Source organism: Talaromyces proteolyticus (genome assembly GCF_021365285.1).
Source record: "Talaromyces proteolyticus strain PMI_201 chromosome Unknown BGW36scaffold_5, whole genome shotgun sequence".
Lineage (NCBI taxonomy): Eukaryota > Fungi > Ascomycota > Eurotiomycetes > Eurotiales > Trichocomaceae > Talaromyces > Talaromyces proteolyticus.
Window position 1 is genome coordinate 1,265,299 of NW_025764281.1, and position 18,664 is coordinate 1,283,962.

At 45.7% G+C, this 18,664-nt stretch overlaps 10 protein-coding genes across 10 annotated transcripts; 5 read left to right on the forward strand and 5 right to left on the reverse strand.

Moving 5' to 3' along the window:
* Positions 1–884: 884 nt before the first annotated feature.
* On the forward strand, positions 885–1,821 carry BGW36DRAFT_396421 (dienelactone hydrolase; the record flags this gene model as incomplete). Its single annotated transcript, XM_046218161.1, has 3 exons — positions 885–934; positions 1,032–1,419; positions 1,501–1,821. 3 exons carry the CDS (start codon positions 885–887, stop codon positions 1,819–1,821), a joined length of 759 nt encoding a protein of 252 aa, XP_046073188.1.
* A 356-nt stretch (positions 1,822–2,177) lies between these two features.
* Positions 2,178–3,098, reverse strand: BGW36DRAFT_396433 (uncharacterized protein; the record flags this gene model as incomplete). Its single annotated transcript, XM_046218164.1, has 1 exon — positions 2,178–3,098. One exon carries the CDS (start codon positions 3,096–3,098, stop codon positions 2,178–2,180), a length of 921 nt encoding a protein of 306 aa, XP_046073189.1.
* A 568-nt stretch (positions 3,099–3,666) lies between these two features.
* Positions 3,667–5,555, forward strand: BGW36DRAFT_426418 (FAD binding domain-containing protein; the record flags this gene model as incomplete). The annotated part of the gene is made up of 2 exons (XM_046220265.1): positions 3,667–3,695; positions 3,767–5,555. The coding sequence occupies 2 exons, from the start codon at positions 3,667–3,669 to the stop codon at positions 5,553–5,555; spliced, it is 1,818 nt and encodes a 605-aa protein (XP_046073190.1).
* Positions 5,556–6,216: 661 nt separating this feature from the next.
* Positions 6,217–7,307, reverse strand: BGW36DRAFT_426419 (uncharacterized protein; the record flags this gene model as incomplete). Its single annotated transcript, XM_046220266.1, has 5 exons — positions 6,217–6,690; positions 6,750–6,814; positions 6,880–6,922; positions 6,989–7,066; positions 7,137–7,307. 5 exons carry the CDS (start codon positions 7,305–7,307, stop codon positions 6,217–6,219), a joined length of 831 nt encoding a protein of 276 aa, XP_046073191.1.
* A 351-nt stretch (positions 7,308–7,658) lies between these two features.
* BGW36DRAFT_426420 (uncharacterized protein) lies at positions 7,659–8,599 on the reverse strand (the record flags this gene model as incomplete). The annotated part of the gene is made up of 3 exons (XM_046220267.1): positions 7,659–7,939; positions 8,020–8,368; positions 8,432–8,599. 3 exons carry the CDS (start codon positions 8,597–8,599, stop codon positions 7,659–7,661), a joined length of 798 nt encoding a protein of 265 aa, XP_046073192.1.
* A 311-nt stretch (positions 8,600–8,910) lies between these two features.
* On the forward strand, positions 8,911–10,170 carry BGW36DRAFT_293720 (uncharacterized protein; the record flags this gene model as incomplete). Its single annotated transcript, XM_046211026.1, has 1 exon — positions 8,911–10,170. One exon carries the CDS (start codon positions 8,911–8,913, stop codon positions 10,168–10,170), a length of 1,260 nt encoding a protein of 419 aa, XP_046073193.1.
* A 458-nt stretch (positions 10,171–10,628) lies between these two features.
* BGW36DRAFT_426422 (uncharacterized protein) lies at positions 10,629–11,571 on the forward strand (the record flags this gene model as incomplete). The annotated part of the gene is made up of 2 exons (XM_046220268.1): positions 10,629–10,835; positions 10,888–11,571. 2 exons carry the CDS (start codon positions 10,629–10,631, stop codon positions 11,569–11,571), a joined length of 891 nt encoding a protein of 296 aa, XP_046073194.1.
* A 2,766-nt stretch (positions 11,572–14,337) lies between these two features.
* BGW36DRAFT_426423 (DSBA oxidoreductase) lies at positions 14,338–15,012 on the reverse strand (the record flags this gene model as incomplete). Its single annotated transcript, XM_046220269.1, has 1 exon — positions 14,338–15,012. The coding sequence occupies one exon, from the start codon at positions 15,010–15,012 to the stop codon at positions 14,338–14,340; it is 675 nt and encodes a 224-aa protein (XP_046073195.1).
* Positions 15,013–15,692: 680 nt separating this feature from the next.
* Positions 15,693–17,005, forward strand: BGW36DRAFT_396426 (voltage-dependent anion channel; the record flags this gene model as incomplete). The annotated part of the gene is made up of 4 exons (XM_046218162.1): positions 15,693–15,802; positions 15,869–16,174; positions 16,233–16,643; positions 16,726–17,005. 4 exons carry the CDS (start codon positions 15,693–15,695, stop codon positions 17,003–17,005), a joined length of 1,107 nt encoding a protein of 368 aa, XP_046073196.1.
* A 294-nt stretch (positions 17,006–17,299) lies between these two features.
* On the reverse strand, positions 17,300–18,392 carry BGW36DRAFT_294711 (putative quinone oxidoreductase; the record flags this gene model as incomplete). The annotated part of the gene is made up of 3 exons (XM_046211122.1): positions 17,300–17,347; positions 17,423–17,597; positions 17,662–18,392. Coding segments are annotated over 3 exons (954 nt in total), but the record flags the coding sequence as incomplete, so codon positions are not given.
* Between the last annotated feature and the right edge of the window lie 272 nt (positions 18,393–18,664).

The window sequence follows — 18,664 nt, forward strand, 5'->3', positions numbered from 1 at the left end:
CACACCTCTTCGCAGGGTTTCCGTAAACAGTTCCTATGAAGGGTAGTCTGTATTAAACTTCAATGTTAGTGCCACATCAAGAGTATACATGGCTCTCATACGTACACCCGTCGACAAAGCTTTAACTTGTTCCTCGGTCATGCTCGTTCCTTTGACCGTACGCAGTATACTTTCTTATTCCTGTCGCCAGTCGTATACAAATCGTGTGTTTTGGGTATCACCGGATAAGTCAGTCAACTGATGATAAAGTTTAGACATGGGGAAAGTTCCACATTCTTATGAATCAGAGCATCGAGGTGGCTGAATAGCAGAAATCAATATAACGTCATGGCTTTATAAAGCATATCGATAAAACTCATTGGCTCAGTCCATCATATCCCTTCAAAGCGTCATGGATTACTTGAACATCTTCGAATTTCATGTAGCCCAATCGATCATAATAGCCACTACCACTCTTCTCTTTATATTCTACTGCAGTCTCCCATTTCCGTCTCAAAACCTCATCATCCAGTGGCTGAAAACCAGACGATCAACATGATTAACGTTTCTTGATAAGATTTCATTTCGTGGTGTCATTTCGTGGGGCGCCAATGGTGGATGCTGACGGATACGTTTGTTAGGGAACCATTGAGCAGATAAATCCCAATCGGGAAAAGAGCTGCAAGGCGTAGTTGTTTGTACGGGGAAGACTCTCGGCTTCGGTTTCAAAAGCGACGATAGCATACGTCGGTCGTTTCATCATCCCACACAAAAATCACCATAAAAGGTAATGATCCTCACACGATTATCTGTATTTTGGTCTATCAACTCTCAATTCTCTTCCTTTTCATTGACCGGTGACCCAAAGATTTACTGTTGACGGATGTCCAAGCTTTGAACGCAAAATGGCCTCCCATCATCCAGCACAATGTTGCACTGTCGGTGTGACGCATGGGTAAGTAAATTTCCGATCGAGATGCCACATCTGGTGCTCCTCCTGGTTAAAGCTATGACAAGTGAACAAAGAAGCTAAAGGAATTCCATCTCTGTAGGGGAGTAGCGAACGGACAGTCGGTAAAAGTGGAAGGCAAGCATGACGCGTACTTGGCCACCCCCTCTGCTGGTGTGGCACGTAAAAACGCTGCGATTTTGTATATTCCAGATATCCTGGGAATCTGGATTAACAGCAAACTTATGGCGGATCAATTCGCAGCCAATGGCTATACTACCCTTGTTATTGACATTTTCAACGGCGACGCCCTTGAGCTTAACCGTCCGGCCGACTTCAATCTTATGGGCTGGATGACTCAGGGACGTAATGGCAAAGGTCCTCATACACCGAAAGAAGTCGATTCTATCATTGAAGATGCTCTGGAATACATCAAAAGAAATCTCGGCTTCAGTAATATTGGCGCTGTTGGGTACTGTTTTGGAGCAAAGGTAGAGTTTCCCATTTTTAGAGGGTCGCCCTTCAGGCACACACCCAGCCTTCACCACCTTCCCTCCACTAACATCGGGCAGTATGTTGTTCGCCACTATAAAAACGGTATCAAGGTTGGCTATGTTGCCCACCCTTCTTTTGTCGAGAAAGATGAGCTGGCGGCGATTACGGGGCCACTGTCCATTTCCGCTGCGCAGACCGACCCCATCTTCCCCACCGAGAAACGCCATGAGTCCGAGAAGATTCTAAACGAGAATGGGAATCCATACCAAATTCACCTCTATTCGGGCGTGAGTCATGGCTTCGCAGTCCGCTGCGATCCATCTATCAAGACGGAAAAGTTCGCAAGGGAGCAGGCCTTCTTGCAGTCTATAGCTTGGTTTGACAATTGGCTGATCTGACTTCTGACCTAGCTCTTTACAGTACTATTTAATGTGCCGTACGTCATATGTCAAGTATATTAATATAACGAATTTCTGTTGATATAGGTTTTAAGAAATCAATTTATGTAGACCCAGAACTTACGGGTATACATCCACTTATAGAACTGAGAAAGTTAATCGCGGGTACAAGAGTAATATCAGTTCCCTGCAGATGCTGGTAAATCTTACATCTCAAACCAGTCAGCTTCGGTCACGTTTCTCACTATAATTGGACGTTCATTTAATCGGGTGACATGCGACTGCCTTACATATGTAAATTCTTAGAATATAGTAATCTTTCAAGTATGTGGCATTCTAGTTACACAGCTCTCTACTTACAGATGGTAATCGCGCACCTCCTGTTTTATAAAATCGTCCAAGCTTTCCGGATCGACGCCAAGTCTCTTGTAATTGACAACCGACTGAAAATCATTAAGTCCATCCTTAAAGGCGACCAGAAGAATCATTTTTTCTATGATGGGAAGGTTGCCTCGGTCGAATTCCGCCCGTTTCTCCGCGAGAAAATCATCTAGCTTCACATTTTCTATTGTCCAGTCCTTCTCCTTGGTTCCGGTCGCTCGAATGACGCTAGCTAGTATATCACGCTGACTAACGTAGAATGAACTGATATAGACATGCTGATTCTTGTTCGTGGCAAGTTCCTCTTCTGGGAGACTCAAGAGGCCAGCAACGCTTTTTCCAAGCATCTCAAGCGTGGTGAGCGGCCGTTTTCGGGTTCCATTATCCCATATTGTGGCCGTGCGGTTCTTGACGTCAATTCCCAGCCTGAGGTTGCGGACATGGAAGCTAATTAAGGGATTGGAAGCAACAGCAATCCAGGAGCTCACTCCCAGTTCTTCAATTAGCTCTCGGGCCTCCACTTTTCTCTTTATTACAGGAAGATGTTTGATAACTTCTTTGCTGGAGCTATCCACCCCATATTCCGATGGCAGAACATACGGCACCCCTGCCTTGGCAGCTGCACGGATGAGAAGCAACTGAAAGTCCAGCGTTGCCTTGGCCAGGCAGACGATGAGAACGTCTTGCTTTTGCAGCACTGTATTCAGAAATGTCTCATCGGTATATAATCCCCGATGAATCGTCACTCCAGAAGGGAACTGCGCCGTTGAGCCGACACGGCTAATGGCACTGATATTGTGGATGCCCTTTGCGAGAAGGCCTGAGACAATATAGCTACCCAGCCTCCCACTGCCTCCCGCAACGATGATGTTGCGGCTTGTTCCTTTTAGAGACATATTTTTTTTCAAAAAAAAAAAAAAACTTAAATTAAATTAAAAGGACCTTAGCGGACAACAAATTTCATCCAAACTCTGACATGGGCTCACTCAATATATGTAGTAACGTATTTCACAAGCGAGCGGCACAAGACCAATTTCAGATTATATACCTGTATGGACGAGTATTTGGGATGGACTTCCCAACGGAACGATATAAATGGCCCTCTTTTTGCTATTGGGCTCTCCCTAGCAGATAATCTGGCCTCCCTCCACATTGTGTTGGCGCCATTTGAATTCAACAGATATCTTGAATGTAGAATTTAACCGCAGGACGACTTAGTATGTAAATTCCCCGTCGCGCGTCCAATGAGACTAGCTCCCCACCTTGACACGCCCACGCCCACAAAGTCATATACAAAGCCAATCAACGGTCGACGTAATGCCGTTTTCTATTTTCTATGTCTAATTTCGTAGTGCCAGTAATCTCTTTCTTACTATCAATTTTGTACAAAGTTTTAAGCAGGCACTAAAGGATCTATTACAACAACAACTACAACAACAATAACTACTCTGCTAATGAGAAAAAATGTCCACCGATCAGGATTCCCGTACCACGTATGTCCAGTTCTGCTCTAATCTTTAAGCATGTGCACATGTGTTTTAATACATTCTACTGATTATTTCAGGAATGGGGAGCTAACCGATCCATGCCTTTTCCATCATCCGAAAGTTAATACAGATGTTCTCATTGTCGGAGCCGGGGTGGCAGGGTTGAGCATGGCGGTGCTTTTGGCTTCGCTCGGCGTGCGAGCAATCACCATATCCAAACATACCGGAACGGCACCAACACCACGCGCCCACATCACCAATCAGCGCACTATGGAAATTTTTCGAGACCTTGGTATCGAGGAACAGGTGCTGGCCGTTTCCACCCCATTGAAACAGCTGGGAAGCGGCGTGCTTGCTACCAACCTGGCGGGGACGGAGATCGCACGGTACAGCTGCTATGGCACGGGCTCACATCAGGTCTCGAATTTCGCCACGGCCAGCCCATGCGAGATGCAAAATGTGTCCCAACATGAACTAGAACCGATTTTGCTGTCTGCGGCACGGGAGAAAGGAGCTGATGTTCGTTGGGCAACCGAACTCGTCCACGTCGAAAATTTACCTGATGGAATCAAGGGTCGGGTGCGAGAACGATTTAGTGGAGCAGAATACGAGATCTCTGCGCGGTATGCGGTAGGTGCCGATGGGGCCCGCTCGTTCGTTGCTCAGGAGTTAGGGTTCACGTTTGAAGGCGAACATGGGCTGAAATCCATGGTGAGCGCATGGGTGGAAGCTGATCTCACGCGGTATACAGCCTATCGTCCCGCCGCAATCTACTGGACCATGCAGCCGGGAAATGACTCTTGGGTGGGCTCAGGCACATGGATCTGCGTACATCCATACAAAGAGTGGGTGCTCAATTGGCAGTACGATCCGGCTGATGGGGAGCCTGACCTCTCGGATTCGAAGGTGATCGGCCATGCCCATTACACGATTGGCGACAAGGCCGTCCCCGTTCGAGTAAAAGCAGTGAACAAGTGGCAGGTCAATAACGTTGTCGCAACCACATATCGCGAAAAGAATATGTTCCTGGCTGGGGACGCGGCTCACCGGCATCCACCCAGCAGCGGACTTGGCAGCAACACCTGCGTCCAAGATGCATACAACTTGGCCTGGAAGCTCGCTCTAGTGTTGTCCGGACGCGCGGGCCAGCGCCTTCTCGATAGTTACCACGAGGAACGGCAACCCATTGGCCGACAGGTAGTGGATCATGCCATCAAGACCCTCCATTACATGTCGCGTGTGCCCAGTGTGCTGGGCTTTTGGCGTGGGCAGACGGCGGAAGAGGGTCGCAAGGTGATGCAGGAGTTGTTCTCTGATAGTCCCGAGGGTTCACAGCGCCGATCTGCTCTCACTGAAGCGGTCTATCTACAAAATTACCGATCCAATGCGCTCGGAATCCAGCTTGGACAGCGGTACAAGTCGCAGGCTATCATTGACGACGGAACCGCCTACCCTGAGTCCACGCGAGACCCCATTCTCAATTACGAGCCAACAACGCATCCCGGCGCGTACCTCCCACACGCCTGGCTAGAGCACCAGGGTCGGCGCATCTCCATTCTGGATGTTGTTGGCCACGGTCGTTTCAGTCTCATCGTGGGAATTAGTGGCGCAGCATGGAAGGCGGCCGCAGAGGGACTAGGGTTGGGTATTGATCTGTCAATCTACGCTGTTGGAATCCGCTGCGAGTACGATGATGTGCTGGGTGAGTGGACGGCTCGACGCGAGCTCTCTGAACATGGGGCCTTGATCGTTCGCCCCGATTGCCATGTTGCCTGGCGAAGCTATGATCTACCCCAGGACCCCTCCACCGCCCTGAAATCTGCTTTTAGCCATATCCTTGCTCTTGATGAAACTTCATCCTCGTGAGCGCTTGCCAGCATCCACTACCGTGAAACAAAGACCATCTTCTCTATATATAGTAGCTCGTAGAATGTGTTAATATTTTTTTTGGATTACTCAATTGTGTATATATTTAATATAATGGCCACTCAGATGAGAATGTTATTGGAGGTCAATGTCCCATTATCCAGTATTGTAACTTGGTATATTAATAAAGATTTATTTTTAACAAATGGACATTCACTTTATAAATATTGTAATCTCCTTTCGTTCTCACAAATAGCCATGAACCCTTCAGCAATTCCCGGAGGAAAATACCTATAACATCCATCCCTATTTTCTGTGAGGATCTCCCATAAGATGGATACCGAGATACCTATCAGAATAACGACCTACCTTAGGGAATATGACACTTGTTTGTACATAGAAATCTCTAGATTTCCGATATTCTAGTTTCTTTAAGCCGAAAGATCCAAGTTTCTGATTCGATTGTCCAAGCAAGAAGTTTTATATGTTCTATAAAATTAGATACGTATTCATTAGTTGTAGAGGGTAGAACCTTTATCGGATCGTTTTCAGGAAATTAGATCATGTCAGACCATTCTATGAGGAGTTCGGGATTCGTCTTTTCTGAATCCCAGCATATATGGAGATATAAATGTACCTCATGGAACCAAAGTAGTGTAGATCAAGGGGAAATAATTCTGTTCTCAATACTTCCAACTCCGCTTATAGACACGCGGACCACGTCCTTGTTTTGCAGCCACGGTTGACCTGGCATTCGACCAGCGATGCCGTCGGGCGTTCCGGTCATAATTACAGTTCCCTTGCTCAATGTGTATCCTCGAGATAAATGAGAGACGATCTGCCGCGGGTTGAAGAGCACATCACTAGTGATAGTGCTCTGTCTCTGTTCCCCATTCACCGTGGTTTCCAGTCTCAGGTTGGACATGTCTGTTTTCTGGGTGGCTCTTATCGTTGGGCCGATCGGAGCAAATCCATCAAAGCCTTTGGCATAGCAGTACTGGCCGCCGGAATGTGGAGGACGTTGCCAGTATCGTGATGAAACATCGTTTCCTGCCGTGCAACCGAGGATATAATCATCTGCCTCCGCTTCCGAGATATCTTTGCCATCCTTTTTGATAATCAAGCAGAGTTCTCCCTATTTTGCAATCAGTCCTTGTGTTCATTAAACTTCCCCGTGCGCGTCTAGGTTAATACCTCGTAGTCTAAATGCAGTGCATGTGGAGGAACTTTAATATCGTCAAAAGGACCTGCAAGCGCGGCTGTGAAGTTGATAATAGGTTAGGAACATTGTTTCCTCTCAGAAAGGCAATCTTTCGGAGCTGACCTGGGGGCTTGATGAAAAGGACCGGGCTTGGAGGGATTGGAAGCTGCATGCCTAGAGTTAGTCCCCAACCCTTTGCCAATTAAAATGGGATTCACCACCATTTACATACATTCGCCTCTTGGGCATGCCGTGCATAGTTCAGCCCGATACATAAAATTAAAGGCACCTTTTCCAGGGGACATAAAACCTATATTACTCTGAACATTACTCTCGGCTACCGCAAAACAATGATATCTTGTGAGGTTCCGATACAATACCTGTTGGACAACTGCAGTTTGGCCATTTGAGACTAAAGTGTCTTCGAATAGATCGCCTTCCAAAATCGGGACTTGGGACCCTACGATCCTGTCCAGGAATTCTTCTGGAATATCTCCATACCAGATCGAGCCAGCCTCGTCCCGGAACCGGATTAAGTTTGTAAATGCCATTCAATCGTTCCCTTGCGAATGTGAATGTGTGGATTGAACTTCCAGAGTGTGAGAAACTCTCCGATTGAATAACGTTATATGTCAGATTACCTTCTGCCCACAATTCAGGAGGAAATTGTCAAGTTATGTATGCATGTATGTACCCATTGGAAGGCCCCACCAAATTTCCGCTGCGTCTGGTCTACAGATCGGAGAAAGTACCAACGATCCTTGTCTAAAGAGCATTAGTTGTCAACGTACGATATAATTGGACTCTGGAATTTTCAAGAATATAAAACTAGATTTTCTATCAATGGGTGTCGTGATCTGTCTTGGTGTACGATATGGGGAAAACAGAGTATAGTTCTAGTATCAATGCCGTTGGAACTGTTGAGCACAATTGTCTACATCTGGTAGAATCAAATCTTTACCAGCCCACTGCCCAATCTTGTTCACAACGGCCACAACCCGCTTAACATCATTAACCGAATTGCCGATCCCTAGGGTTGCTTTAACATGGCTTTTTGACTGTCGAGCGGCACCCAGTGCGATAATTGCGGATGCCACGATCAAGTGTGATTCGGTCACCTCAAACACTTCTTGATTTGCATTAGAAATGAGATAGCCCCATGTGACCATGGTCGAGCAAGAAACTGTGCACAAAAAGAAATTACTTTTTTCGATCTAGATCAAAATACGGGGAATGGGGAGGGAAGGGAAAAGAAAGTCTCACATAGTTCCGTGAAATATACATCCATCAATTTAAAGATTTCCGAATTACCAACCCCGGAGTATATGCGTTGTCGGAGTTCTTGTCCGCGTTGAACATCCTCTTCAGTTACCCTGGGAGAACGCAATTTCTTCTGAGAGGCATATTCCTGTCCCTTCCTTTGCACAACCCCAATCATCCCATAGCAGGCGGGAATACATTGAGGTATTCCGACATAGGGGAAAATGATTGAGATCGCTTCTCGAATGCGAAGAAAAAGAGCCTCAGATTTTTCTGGCGTGTATTCGGTCGTAACATCATCAAAAAATTTCCCCACGATATCTGCACGGCCGACCGCAATGCTAGCTGCGGCCTGGCAGACGACTCTGGTTAGCAGCAGATGTCCTCTAATCCATATTCACTGGAGAAACCTTACAATGATGCATGCAGAGATCTTTTCCAGTTCACCTCCAGCCGCCGCCAATTCTTGGTGGATATCTAAGAAAAAGTTCTTGGTATATGGAGCAGCCCCAGGTTGTACATTCGTCGACACGTAAGTGGTGTCCCAATTCGACATAAACTGATCTTGAGACCAATCCGCCATGATGGTTTCGGGGTTATGACTAGCAATTTTCCTTCATCCTTCCGTGAAGTCCCATAGATTCTTGAGCCGAAAGGTTTTAATCTAAATACTCTAGTCTAGTGAGATTAACTAAACCCTTATCCACTCCCCACAATGTGCGAGTATGCACCCATTCCGACAAACTCTCGCGGCACGTCAAAATGTGGAATTTTAAAGAAGTGTTTATCGATATGTTCACTCTAAATATATCAGTCGGCATTTGCTCGCCTACGAGAACAATTTGATCCACTTCACGAAAGGTCGAATATTTGACACATTTTAAACAAGTCAACATGTTAAGCAGTCTGGACGTCAGAGCGTTTCGACAATACATACCACCAAGAGATACTCAACGAAGCAGGGAGCTGGCTAACTCCGATGCTTATCAATGGGCGAATATTCGCTGTGCGGAACCGTTCATGGAGAAGTGGATGAGTACTTGGAAGGAACTGTACATGGAGCCGTACCGGGGGATTACGACGGACGGGAAAGTTCAACCTGATTTATTCCCTCTGGCTATCCCTGGTCAAGATCGAGGGGCTCCCACGGCGGCCATGGTGGATGCAGCACGGAGACTACTCAGTGCGGTGTCTCCGGTACAGAAAGCAATTCTCGTTCACCCGATCGGCGCTCCTGAATGGCGCTCCTGGGCGAACCCTGAAATCTATATCTTCAAGCACGGGCTGCGACTCGAAGAGGTGAATGAAAACATCATTATGAGAGTTTATGACCTCATGAAAGCTAGCCTTTCTCGCTCGGGATACGCCAAAGCCCGTGGCTGCATGAAAGTGAACGCATTCCTGGGAGAAGTTGTCGATGGCACCAAAGTCCTCAATGAACATTCATATAATCTCCTTCTGTTCGGGACGCCTTCGTTGACTCTACCATGGGGCTGGCAACTTTATGGCCATCATCTCTGCATAAATTGCTTTGTATTGGCTTCCCAAGTGGTGATCTCTCCGGTTTTTATGGGAGCAGAGCCAAATATCATTGACGAGGGACCCGACCAAGGCACAGTTCTGTTTGCGGAGCAGGAAGCGCTCGGTGTTTCGTTGGTGCGCTCCTTTGATAAACAGTTGTACGAACGGGTTCAAATCTATCAGGAATTATCCAGTCCACCGATTCCGAGCTCCCGGTTCCACAGAGCTGACCAACGACATCTGGGTGGTGCATTCCACGACAACCGAGTGATCCCGTACGAAGGGGTGCGGTGTAGTCTATTCTCTCCATCCCAACAAGAACATCTTCGGGGGATAATCAGACTCACCCTCGATTATCTTCCGCCCAAGGCATTATCGGCACGTATGGAAGATATTTCCACGCATTGGGATCAGACGTATTTCTGCTGGATTGGAGGCACTGACCCAGGCCGTCCCTTTTATTATAAGGTGCATTCCCCCGTGGTGATGATCGAATTTGACCATCATACGGGAGTCTTCCTGAACAACACAGAACCTCAGCCCTTCCACATTCATACCTTGGTTAGAACCCCCAATGGAAATGATTATGGAAAGGAGCTGCTTAGACAATTTGAAAGGCTGCACAAGCCATGATATTAGATGTAGATCCATTGGCCTCAGAATTTATATGCTTAATTTAGATAACGCTGTACTCCTTGAAATTCATCCTTTTTACTTCGTTCTGTAATGATATTTTCTGTTTCTTATTCCGGCCCCGTTTACTGTATTTTTAACTACAAAATAAGACGTTCTACCAGCACTCTGATAAGTGATAATAGGTTTTAGTTCTGGGAGAACCCAATGGAAAGGAACAACCCAGAGAGACCCATGATCCTTGAAGACCCTCCAGGCTAGATGGTGTACATTGTCGTGTTACTAAGCGGAAATTCACCCCACCAATGTCCACCTAGATGGATACAAGACAAAGTGGATTGAGTTTGTACATTGTTCAACGAGCAACGGCGAATCAATCCGGATTCTGGTTTATAAATTAGTTTTATCCCCTGATTGTGGAAAACCATCAAGATAAATCCCCCCAAGTCATAACCAGAATGGCGCAATCAGGTCAGTCAGAGGAACCTTATGTTCTGTATCGGAATACCTGGTCAATCCGATCGCTCATGATTCGTCTTACTTTGATTTCGACTGAGGAACACCCGCAACAACCTAACATCACGATCAAGCAAAAAGAAGTTGATATCATACATGGAGAGCAACTTGACGAATGGTTCCTATGCCATATCAATCGAAAAGGCCAGGTAAGAACAGTCATCCATCATTTATCAGACATGAAAGCTGAAGTTCGGCCAGGTTCCCGTTCTTACTCATCCAATAATGTTCTCCGAACCGGTGCGAGAATCCGTCGACATTTCTTATTACCTCTGTCAATTCTATCCGGAGCTATTGCCAATCGATTATCGTGACCAAATAAAAAGTCTCCTTCATGCCCTTCATCGTCTCAACTTCCATGTTATTACATTTGCAAAGCGTCCAGAGCGAGCCGCCGGTTTAATTAAAACGACGCAGGAGAGGCTTAGCCGTTCCTATAACTCGGAAGACTACCATCGTGCTCTGGAATATAAACTATCCATGTTAGTTCATCCTGGTGCAAGCATCCTTCCAGACAAGACTAACCCTCTCTTTTTTTTTGTTGATAGAATAACCGACCCAGAAGAGCACAATTTTTCGCCGGAATATATTCAAGGACAAGAAGACCAAGTACGCGAAATACTAGACAAAGCAACCGTAATTCGCAATAAGCACGCCTCTGAAAGTCCTTGGATTTTTGGTACCAGGTATGCTACCATACTGGACACGCACTTAATTCCTGTCATTGTTCGTTTACGAGACATTGGGAGCACGCACTTGGTCGGAGAAACCATGACTCTCTATGCTCAATGTATCGTGGGAACAGAGATGTGGACTAAGCTGATTGGAAATCAACCCACCACATATGTGCCCGGGAAATCAGAACCACTCGCGGGAGATCTTTGAATGTCTCCTATATCCTAATAAGACCTTCGCTCGTGTCTGTCGTTGCCGGAAAGACTAATTATGGACTGACTTTTAACAATAATAATAAAACTTCTATTAGGTACTACATAACCTCCCGTTAAGTAACATGCCCACCTCAGAGTGTCGGTCGTCACTAGTATATACAATGTTCTATCCTATTTGAGGAGTTAAGCTATTATAATAACAATCCTACCTTACTTTCACTGCAACTAGGACGGGATGACGGCAAGCTCCGTTTAATTTATATCGACCTTTCCAACGATTTCAGCGATTGCGTGCTTCCTCCAAATAGTCGACCTATTCATGTCATGAGGGCTTCCCATTTGGTGGCCAAGTCTTCTAATTTTCTTCAAACTCCGCAGGTGAACCTCGATGTTGGGACTTCACGGACCGCTTCAATGAAGACAGATAACACCCGTACGGGACAATTTAAGCTCACGGGCGCGTACAATCTTGCATGGTCAGAATGGGCATTCCCACTGCATATCGGCGAAACAGCAGAATTTTCCGGTTCTCTGGAGCCCATGAGTCGATCAGAACAGTTGAGTACCGACCAGTAATAAAATGGCCAACCCCTTTTGAATCCCCTGGTCGGAAATGAGCAGAAATAGCGTAAGCCCACATCACCAGCGCGACTCGGTACACCGCAGCAGACCACCATGCAGGTCGTAAGAATTTTGGTATCATTCGTATTAATCGAAGAGTCTGACCACAGTGAAAATAAGCCTCCCTCGGGGAGGAGGGGCCAGAGGGCCACCCGCTGAGGTATGGAACCTCCGAAGACTCCTCTAGCTAGCTTTTCTAATTTTGTCACTCTTATCAAGAGGTTAAGGCAAATTAAGTGGTAAATGGTCCGGCTGTTGTTTAACATAATTCGTTGCCTGAGGCCCCTTTCGGGAAAGCTTTCCGCCAAGGCCCACCACCTATCGAGAAGCGAATTAACCTCTTGAACCCGTAGAAGCGAGCTTGCGCTGGTCATAGTGTCTTGGAGACTTGTGGGTGATCGATGATTGTTGAATTGAAGAAGGAACTGGCTTTCCTGGTGCACCATTGCTTGCAGTGGATACAGCAGGAGGCGCAAGTGAATAGCCTGAAGGGAACAACCAGCGCTGTCCATGTTATTTTCCAGGAATAAACGGTATAATTCGCAGAGGGATCTTTGCTGCGGTGCAATGAGCGTGTCTCGACTGCTCCAGTTATTGAGTAAGATGACTTTCTTCCACTCGAGCGCATCTGCTGCAAACCATAATCGATCATCCTCCGGCAGCGGTTTGTGAAACTCGAAGGTATGAAAGCTTAAAGACTCATCATAGAGCAGGCTAATTTCTTGATCTACCATTGCCCATGCATAGACCAGCCTAGAAGACAATGGGTCCCAATTATCAACTACTTGTTCAGGTGTGATCGCTATTCGTGTTGTATCACTTACCGATTAAGATTTTCATTCCCTAACCAGAATGCCTATATTCTTTCCAATTCCACTTTAGGACAATGAAAAGAATCCTAACTGTAATCTAATGCACATTCCTTCCTTTTGGTTATAGTCTGTGGCGCTATATTAATTCTAAAAATCACCCATCACAGAAAGAAAAGACACCTTACCGAGATATATGTCTATCGCTGATGAAGAGCGGTTCGCATTATCTCATTCACCCCACACCATGCAGCTTGGAAGGTGAAGAGCAAACTAGAGTATATATCGATGGGAGATGACATCCCAAGGATGACATTCTCCGTCATCATAGTAATGTATATTCGATATAGTTCTAATAAACTAAGGAAGAGGGACTGCGACTGCAATGTTTTATATGTCATGACACTAAAGGAAAGCATTAGCAGTATGTGTGTCCCTACACTAGCTAAGTGGTTGTTTTTCATCAGCTTATTGGAGTCTAGAGATCGTGACGCTATTAGAGGATACAAGGACTCAAAGCGTCCCAGAAACCTCTCTACTAATTGGTGGATTATGGATGTGATCAAGACTCGAATCGTGAGTGCATCCCCCTGGTCTAGTTTCCTTGGACTGTTTCGCGACATCTATCGTAAGGAGGGTCTTACCTGGGTTTTCTGTGGATGGGTGCCAGCTTTATCCGTCTTGGTCCTCAAACCATTGCGACTTTGCTTCTCTCTGAAGAACATAAGCTGTATCGGTGGTACCTTTCATCTCAAAGACGATCGTCAAGTTGATTTTCATTCCATTATATTTTGTTATATGGAGTTTGTACATTCATATCTATCTATACATTAAATGTATTACTGCTCTGAGGCATATATCTCAACGACTCTTGAACAATGTCCGTAGGAACTCGAACGGTGTGTAAAGTCTTGGTTTCAGGAGTAAATACCACAGAGTTGGTGTCATAGAGTACGCGTTTATGAGGGGCCAGGGCTGGATAAACTGGAAAAAGACATATATGCTGATAATAGCCAATATTCCTTCGTTATGTTGGGTCTACGCCATGGGACCTCATTTTGTGGTGTAAACTGGGCTTCAATAGGTTCGCTAGTGCTTCAGTTGGTTTGATTTTTCCTTACAGCTGAATTTCATAGGCTAGTACAGTATCGCTATTTCACTAATCACAAATTTGGATTGCCATTGATGATATAACTTCTTATATTCAAGTTTCGAGCTCTCTGGGCTTACCCATAAAGAGACGGAAAATAACATGCCCTGTGGTTTGCAAGTGATATCGAATCTCTTTTTGATATGTCGTGGCACCTCTCCACTAATTTTACAGTTTTCGACTATGAATCAGATACTTCTTCCAGACCATGTTGGCGTAAACGCCATAAGAGCAATTCAAGGCGGTCTTGGCCGAAAAAGGGTTCCCCATTAAACACGCAGGTCGGAACACCCCAATGGCCCGCAGCGTCCAGGGCTTTGACATGTTCCTTCTCCAACGCTTCCAATCTTGACCAATCCTGTTCCAGTTTCTGGTCCAATTCTGCTAAATTCAGCCCCGCACGTTGAACAGCTTCCGCTAAGTGGGATCCCTGATCCCAGTTATCTAATGTCCAGATATTGTGGGCAACTTGCGCAGCAAACTCCAAACCATGCCCTTGCTCCTCTGCGAGAATGCCGAGATAGGTCAAACGATATATGTAGGGCTGGTGCTCATTCATTCTGTGAATGCCGTTTTCATCAAAGTGCAAAGGGACCGGATCAGGGTTGAACCATTTAAATGGTACCCCCAATTGGTCGGCAACCCGCCGCGTATCAATCTTCATATAGAGATGGGTCTTGGGATTGACCTTTTCAAAAAAATCCGGCTTTCGTACCAACAATGGTAAAATAGGTTGCATGCGCAACTGCAGGTTCTTATATTTGGATTTCCACGATACCAGCTGTGGAAGTGCTAAGTAGGAGTATGGACTCCGAAATGAAAAGTACACATCAACAACAAGCGGTTCGGAAGACATGGTGACTCGGGAAAAAGACTTCAGGATGCTTGCTGGTAACAAAAGTGGAAAACAAAATCTAGTCCAGTGCTACTTCCTGACCGACACCTTTGCGGGCTTATATACAGGAAAATTTGACTTCCCTCTTTGGCGTCGTCATTCATGACGTCGCTGTCCACCTGTCAGCCAGAATAAGTGCCAATATTAATACCCACCCCTTTTTGTGGTGGTTTTTCGGCTGATACTATCCCACCACCGAATGTCCTGCCCTACCTCCGCGTGCATCCAGCATAGGGAGAGAAAATGGGGAACCTAGTAAGCTATGGCCACGGACCATTCCGCCTTACGATGATTATTTCCATAAACCATGCAATGCAGCTCAGGCACCCAAATTAATCAGACTATGAATTTGGGGCTAAACGAAAACTCAAAAACCTCGCCGTGTCGATATCTGCACAATGTGGGGGCGTTTTCTCATTGGATGCCCGCATTTCTTTTTAAAGATCGTTTTGATCTGACTCGTAAAACACCGGGTTAACTTTCATATATTATTTTATTTTATACTAATTCGGGAGCCGCTTAAAATTTTGGAAACGACGGGAATCCGAAGGGTCCACGTACGGAGGCTTCACCGATTGCCATCGACAGATGTCATTGACAATAACCGCTGTGGTCTCTCTTGCATTCACCATATGGCAGCAATGGAGAAAGAATCAAGTCGCTGGAAAGATCGCCTGAAATACTTCACATGGTCATTTTTCACCTTAACGATGGCCACCGGAGGGATCTCAAATCTCCTGTATAATGGCGTGTATTATTGACTTCTTAAATTCAATAAAAACTTACATTAACGTTTTGTAGTCCCGGATTCGTACAGATTCACTAGCTTGACTACGATCGGCGTCGTGATAATGCTATTCAACATATTTTCATACGTCCTGACATGGTCGCTTCTCATAACTCGTTTCTGCTACTATCCGCGATTGTTTAAGGAATCTTTCCTCCATCCTACCGAATCCCTGTTCGTGCCCTCCGCAATGGTTGCTTTTGAAACGATCCTGATCAACATCTCCCAGTATGGTCTGGACAGAACAGGACAATGGCTCACCAATCTCATGTTTGTTGTATTCTGGGTTGATATTTTTCTTGCGATTGCGACATCGGTAGGAATATATGTCATGCTGTGAGTGGTTTTTTTTATAGATCATCTCTCCATCCCAGAGCTGAACTGTGGATATTAGATGGACCACGCAGACATTTGCTATCGCAGAGATGACCCCAATTTGGATCTTCCCTGCCTATCCAATGTTGCTTGTTGGACCATACGTAGGAAATTTATATCCATACCTCGATCCGCTCCGCTCAGCTTTAGTGGTCGTTGCTGGGTTTACTGTTCAGGGGATTGGATATCTCGTATCATTGACGGTATATTCTGCATTTATTTACCGGTTGATGACACATAAACTTCCGAGCTATAATATTCGTCCTGGGATGTTTATCTCAATTGGACCAAGTGCTTTTACGGCCGAGGCGCTGGTGAGTATGGCCGCTGATGCACAACAATACATATATACCGGATATATGGGCGTGGATTCATCCGCCGTTGCTATTGTGAGACTATTAGCAAATTTCGTGTCCCTCTGGTTTTGGGGGTATGATCTTCTCTATTTTCACCGCAAACTCTCACAAAGTCTGATTTATGGCTAAATCTTCCCTTTTTCTTTTATCAAACAGGGCGGCGATCTTTTTCTTTTTCATTGCAACATGTTCCCACGCAGCAGCTATCGTCGGCCGAAATCGAATGACATTTTCCATGACCTGGTTTTCGTTCATCTTCCCGAATACTGCGCTTATTAGTGCGACATTTGCGATTGGCAAAGCCTTCTCGTGCAAACCAATACAAATAATTGGCTTGGTATGGACCATCAGCTTGGTTCTACTGTATATCTTTGTCTGTTTCATGATGGTTCGCGCAGTGAAGCTACGTCATATCTTGTGGGAGATCAAATCATAATTACGAAGATCGTAGAGAGATTTAATGTGTGATAAAGTGGGCAAGGGATCTATTTCCAGACATGAGAATGAGAGCCCAGGCATCAAGAATATATAATGATAGATTTCATCCTGATCTTTCCGTAAATTTTGTCTCTCTGTGCTAATATTTCTAATAACAACGTGATCCAACCTGATTCCGAGGACAAGTTCTGATAGCTCTCCAATATTTGGCAGCATTGACAGCATTGACGGTCTTTGAAAGGATGACATGGCGATTAACCCAGTTTTGGCGGTATTTTAACTTTCTTGTTTTTCACAGTTTCAATAGCAGTTTACCTATAGTACCTCGACGTTCGAGGTCCTGTTTTAGGATTTTTAGATTTTCTCTTTCCTCAAAAAAAATCATTTTTTGGCAGTCGAGGGGGAGGGGATTCACCTTATGGGCTTGTTGTATTTCTTCCAGTTGATATAATTTGTGGATCTTGACTTTTAGCTTGTCGGACACGAGAAGCTCAAACAAATTATTCATGTAAGCTTGGTATTCCTCATGTGTTTCGGTATATAAACCTGAATTGGGACGACAAATTGCAATACACTTCGGAGTGATGCGCCTAAATCAACAACCATGAGAATATCTTCTTTGCACAAAAGATATATCCTAGTCTCAAAACTTACGGGAGTGGAATTGGTGGAATTGGACCACTGGAACTTCCAAACCAGACAATAAACCCCTTCTTTTTGACCGCGTCAATACTGCCCTCCCACGTATCTTTGCCGACTGAATCATAGACCGCATCAACCCCACGGCCATTCGTAATTTTCTTGACCGCCTTCACCCAGTCTTTGTCTTCCTCGCTTCGATAGTCAATGACGTGGTCCGCACCTAGGCTCTTCACCAAGTCGACTTTTTCTCGTCCCCCCGCCGTACCGATGACAACCGCTCCGAGCAGCTTCAGAAGCTGGACCATCAGAAAACCAACGCTCCCCGCGGCCGCATGAACTAGAATTATATCACCTTTCTTAACAGGGTACGTCTCCATAATGAGAGCCAGTGCGGTCAAGCCACTAATCGAAGTGGCAACCGCATCTTCGTCAGAGACATTATCGGGAATCTTTACGGCCTTAATTGCAGGAACCGCAGAGTACTCTGCATAGGAAGTAGAATTCTTCCAGATAACGCGGTCCCCAACTTTGAAACCGTGGTGCTCCGTGCCAGGACCCAAGGCAACAATGACACTTGCTGCTTCACGGCCCAAAACTTCCGGCTTAGGGGACGGGTACAATCCAGAACGGAAATTAGTATCAATGTAGTTGATCCCGGAAATATTGTTCTTCACCAGGATCTGACCCTCGGATATCCGAGGCACCGGATAGTCAGTCTTGAGCTGCAGAACCTCGGGTCCCCCAGAGTCTCGACGACAACGGCTCTTTGTGTAGACGGGATGCTCATTTTGCCCAATGATTTTATACTTTTGAACTGCGGCAGAGGAATTTTATAATAATCCCCGCGCAAGCAGTATTTGGGGATCTTGATGAGCGGGGAACACATTCTGCCGCCCATACGGGTATTCGTGGGGCGAACCTCCACAGTCTACGACATAGGCTGGCTGGTCTCATGTTTCTTAGGCCATGCAGCAAAATGGATCTGGCTTTTAAATCAAAGATATGGATTGGCTTT